The 4,651-nt window shown below is 42.5% G+C and overlaps 2 protein-coding genes across 3 annotated transcripts in view; one reads left to right on the top strand and one right to left on the bottom strand.

Moving 5' to 3' along the window:
• The first annotated feature begins 453 nt into the window (after nucleotides 1-453).
• On the top strand, nucleotides 454-2,515 carry LOC107659180 (glutathione-specific gamma-glutamylcyclotransferase 1). Its single transcript, XM_016448028.1, has 3 exons — nucleotides 454-1,109; nucleotides 1,219-1,254; nucleotides 1,648-2,515. The coding sequence occupies exons 1-3, from the start codon at nucleotides 939-941 to the stop codon at nucleotides 2,029-2,031; spliced, it is 591 nt and encodes a 196-aa protein (XP_016303514.1). The 5' UTR covers nucleotides 454-938; the 3' UTR covers nucleotides 2,032-2,515.
• A 181-nt stretch (nucleotides 2,516-2,696) lies between these two features.
• The window catches only part of LOC107659179 (DNA helicase INO80-like), a 45,344-nt gene continuing 43,389 nt past the window's right edge, over nucleotides 2,697-4,651 (bottom strand). For both annotated transcript variants that reach the window (XM_016448025.1, XM_016448027.1), the window contains exons 37-38: nucleotides 4,116-4,337; nucleotides 2,697-4,042 (exon numbers count right to left, since the gene is read on the bottom strand). In XM_016448025.1, coding sequence (XP_016303511.1) covers nucleotides 3,840-4,042; nucleotides 4,116-4,337 — 425 coding nt within the window. In that variant the 3' untranslated portion in view covers nucleotides 2,697-3,839. The remainder of the gene's footprint in view (nucleotides 4,043-4,115; nucleotides 4,338-4,651) is intronic.

Raw genomic sequence — 4,651 nt, 5'->3', positions numbered from 1 at the left:
TCCAATGAAGACTTCATACGAAGTCAAATCGGCTACCTTGTATGTGCATTCAGCAGTGTTTTCGGTGTCAAATAACATTCTTAGAAGGCCTGATCCAATACTCTCAGTACGTACTGTTCCAGTATTGCTGCTTGAAACGCTTGTTTCAAGTTGCATCAGCCGAACAGACTTTAAGCGACAGATTCTCTGACCAATGAGCGTGAGAGTATTCTGTGACTGACGTCTGGCTCGCCTATGAAATGAAAAAACCTCTCACGTTTTTCCAGATCCGTTTCTCAACTGCTCTGTTTTGTTCCTTGTTCGTGAGCCAATCAGACAGGTATGTGCTTATAGAGTCACGGCAAGATGATTTGATTGGATAGAAGATAAGCCGCCCCGCCCTATCTAAGCTGTGATTGGCCAGGATTTTCAGCAAGGTCAGATACGCCCGTAGACACCATCGCATATAGTCTACCTCAAAGCAGCCTACGTTTTCATCATCCGCTGAGGAAAAGTAGCATGGCAGTCTAGGGCGCGCGAAAGCAACGGTTGAAATGCTACTTCTTCTGATTTAAAGTGTCGTGGGATTGGCTGGGTAGAGGTTTGTTGGTAAACAGCAGGCTGGCCGGTGAGTTAGTGACAGCTTTTGTGTTTTATTCTAGTTGAAAGAGCCGAAGAGGCCAAGATGGAGTTTTAAGGCAATAATGCGGTAACTGCACGGCATCGGCATGCACCAGGCAAAGAAAAGCGATTTGCGGGACTTCACCATCACAACTGCCAAGCAGTTGGGCTCTGATACCGTCCGCGGTATAGCCGTGAGCCAACCGATACCTCTCCTGCTAGACAGGAGGAAGCTAACGCTAGCCAGTTAGCCTGTGGGCCCATTCAGTTAGCGCGAAGAAGCTGTTACATCAAAGCGTAAACTACTACTCTTTCTATCCTCACACCATCCTGTAAAGATGAAACCTCAAGACATCGTCGCTGGAAAATCCAGTCTGTGGATCTTTGGCTACGGCTCGTTGGTTTGGAAACCAGACTTCAAGTACAAGAGGAGCAAGATCGGTTATATTAAGGGGTACAAGAGACGCTTCTGGCACGGGGACAATTTTCATCGTGGAGATGATGAGATGGTGAGTTTCTTTATTTCTACAAATTTTTAGTTTTCTTAAAACCGTATAACTAAATACCTGAAGAGCTCCTCTATCGAAACTCATTGACTCTTGCGTATTTCCATGACAGCCCGGAAGAGTGGTGACGCTCATCGAGGAGGATGACGTAAGTGGAACTTCCCCTTTTAGAGGAACAACGCTATGAATAGACAACCTAGAAATACCTCATTTTGTGGGCGTTATAAGTTTTTGATAAATTTATTTTCTTGTGTTGTTCCAAACCTGTACTGACTGACTGATTTCCGCTAAACACGAAAGATGTTAAGCTGAATGACAGCCAGGCTCCATTTACTTGTATAGAAACAAATAGATGCAATGAAAGCAAACTGACTGAGGCTGTCATTCTGCCTAACATTTTTATTTCTGCTGGAAGAAAGTCATTAGTGTTTGGAACAACATGAGAGTCAGCAAATTACAATTATTATTTTTGAGTGAACTGTCTCTTTTAAATACTCGTTCCCCTCGCTATATGTGACTAACCTTGTGTTTTGATACACAGGCATGCACCTGGGGTGTTGCCTTCGAAGTGACTGGCTCTCAGGTCGAGGAATCTCTCAAATATCTGAACGTAAGGGAGGCGGTAAGAGGCGGCTACCTGACCCGGGTCGTAGAGTTCTTCCCGCGGGGCACGAACCAGTCACCTGTCCAGGCTCTGGTTTACATCGCCACGCCTGACAACCCTATTTACCTGGGGCCTGCCAGCACAGAGGAAATTGCTGCTCAGATCGGTGTGTGCAAGGGGAAGTCGGGCCACAACATTGAGTACCTGCTTCGCCTGGCGGAGTTCATGAGAGTCAGCTGCCCTGATGTGGACGACCCTCACCTGTTCTCCATTGAGGCAGCTGTTCACACCACCATGAGACCCATATTGTTAGCAGGCTAGACACCTGTATCTTCTGTAAAACATTAAATAGGTCAACATTTAGTCCAAACACTATTAATGTCCTAGCATTAAGTTAATGTTGCCATCCTTGAGGTGTGATTGTGATTTAGTGGCTTTTTAAATATGTAATTCTCCCTATACCAAGCTATTAAAACTTACTGTACTACAGTAAAGATACTGTATTAAGGGAACATGGTGTTTTAGGCTGTCTGTTGTTGTTCTATAGTGTGACATCATGCATACTGTCAGTTCTCATTGTTTTGTGCTCTTGACCCAAGTATATGATGCTGTAGTACAAATGCATGCTTGTGTGACAATGTATTGCCGAAGTTTGTCCAGTTCTAAAGCTGTTCGCATTTTTGTTTTGAATATGTGGGCATGAAACCTCTATACACTTCCATTTTAATTTGCACTGAAGCAGAATACTGTTAAACCATTACAATGGTTTTTCTTTTGCACATTAAAACCTTCAGAGAACCTGTAACCTGATTGTCAAGTGTGTTTGGTGTGAAATGAAGTCGTTATCTGTGTTGAATACATGTAAGAAAGATGTTTGAACTTGAGAGAACAAAATGGCGAAGGTGACAAGATTTAACTCGAGTAGACTTGCATTTTAAAAACAGCCAGAAAGTTGGTAACAGAATGCATACACAAAAACTACATTATATGTGAAAATTTCAAATCAATGTTTATTTAGTTTTTTTCTCCAAGTTAGTAAAAGAACCATTTGGGTTTTTCTCTTCAGGTATTTACACTGACCTATAAAAATAGACAAGCAACTGCGGGAAAATGGAGAACTTTGTAAGGGATGATACCCTTGAAGTATTTACATAGAACATTTATCATCACATTTAAAGACAAAATAAACCCAGAAATGGCCTTCCTCAAAACCATAGCCAAATGTCACAGATACAACAAAATTATGGACTTTTAATTATTTAAAAAAAACTGATTTGATACAATTTACAACTAGCACAGATCATAAATGACCAAGTTTTAATTTAAGCTATGTTACATTTCACATCCAAGTATTTTAAGTCAAAATTTAAGCAGTGACGTGATTTTCAAGCAGCACTCACTTCAGACATTTTTTCATTGCATTTACTACAAAAAACATTGATTTCTTGTATTCTTCCCAAGAGAAAATATATATTAGTATTTAAGCCAAAATCTTTGAATTTGCAGCAAATAAACAGAAAGAAGGCCATTCGGTATTTTAATTGAACAAATGTCAACAAGTCTGTCCTACAAAAATAAGAGCGATTTTACAAAAGCAGTCTTTTCTGTTCCTATGTGTTCAAGGTAGACGTTGTTCGAGAGGGTGTTCGATAACCAACATTCCTCCCCCGTCCCCATTTCAACTCATCTCTGCTCACAATGATGCTGAACATCTCACGATCAGTGCCAGAAGATAAAGAAAACTTTGATCTTTCATTTGGCCTTGTTCCCCTTTGCTTACTTGGTTATCAGAAAACAAAAAAGAGATGTCACTGGAATAAACTCTTTTGTCAGCCTTTACAATGGCTATGTTCTGTACGAAGGAATAATTAGTTAAATTTCATATTCAGTAGATCAAATTCTCAATGGAAAAGTGACTTGTTTTTGCTTTTAGGAAAGTGCGCAACCTGTTCCTGCTCACCAGCCCCCGAAATGGATGCTAAATTGGGGTGGGCATCAGGTCGGGTTTCACAGTGACAGTAGGGCTTGTGGTGTGATAACGGCTCAACATCGTAAGCATGAGAACTGCCAACCTGGGACTGAAAATGCACTGGCCATGCTATAATCAAAAAGCGAATGTTCAGAAGCTGCTACCGCCCACTGTGATTGCTGGGTCCTTTGCTTCTCTTAGTGGGGTTGTGTTGGCTTTGTGAACTGCCGTGTGCTAAAGTCTGTGAGTTGGTGGCCACAACACTTCCTTTAGCCTGGGGGGAGGAGGTGCCAGCTGGAACAAAGGCAGGTGTGGTTGAAGACCGAATGAGAGCCGGTTGTAAGGAGCCAGTTGCTGGAATACCTGGAAGAGGGTTAATTAACAATGGATGAACCTTTTCACCAGGAGTTCTGCCAGTCAATGTCGAATCTGTTACCTTTGGACACACTGTAGCCGTATGCGGCATACGCAGCTGCAGATGCCGCTGCCGCCCCTGCCATCGCCCCTGCCATTGCTGCAGCACTGCCTGCGGTGGACTTCCGTCCTCTTCCCTTCCTCATGGAAGATAACTTCCCTGCTCCTCCAGAGCCTTTGGGTCGTCCTCGACTCCGACCGGACCTTCCCCTGCCTGGACTGGATATATCTTGGGAGGAGACACCTGGGAGAGAGAGTCATGTGTGATGAAATGGGTTAGGATTAAAGGATTAGTTCACTTCCAGAATAATTTACTTACCCCCATGTCATCCAAGATGCTCATGTCTTTCTTCAGTCAGAAAGAAATTAAGGTTTTTGAGGAAAATATCCCAGGATTTTTCTCCATATTGTGGACTTCAATGGGACCCAATGGGTCGAAGGTCCAAATTGCAGTTTCAATGCAGCTTAAAGGGCTCTACACAATCCCAGTCGAGGAATAAGGGTCTTATCTAGCCAAACGGTAGGTCATTTTCTAAAAAAAAAAAAAAAAAAAAAAAA

The sequence above is a fragment of the Sinocyclocheilus anshuiensis genome, unplaced genomic scaffold (assembly GCF_001515605.1).
Source record: "Sinocyclocheilus anshuiensis isolate Anshui unplaced genomic scaffold, SAMN03320099.WGS_v1.1 scaffold423, whole genome shotgun sequence".
Taxonomy (NCBI): domain Eukaryota; kingdom Metazoa; phylum Chordata; class Actinopteri; order Cypriniformes; family Cyprinidae; genus Sinocyclocheilus; species Sinocyclocheilus anshuiensis.
This window is presented reverse-complemented; position numbering and strand designations above follow the sequence as displayed.

Bases quoted from the DNA above. Each gene is read 5' to 3' on its own strand.
- LOC107659180 (XM_016448028.1), top strand. From the start codon at position 939: ATGAAACCTCAAGACATCGTCGCTGGAAAATCCAGTCTGTGGATCTTT. The intron at 1,110-1,218 runs GTGAGTTTCTTT...TTTCCATGACAG, and splicing joins ATCGTGGAGATGATGAGATG to CCCGGAAGAGTGGTGACGCT. The intron at 1,255-1,647 runs GTAAGTGGAACT...TTTGATACACAG, and splicing joins CGCTCATCGAGGAGGATGAC to GCATGCACCTGGGGTGTTGC.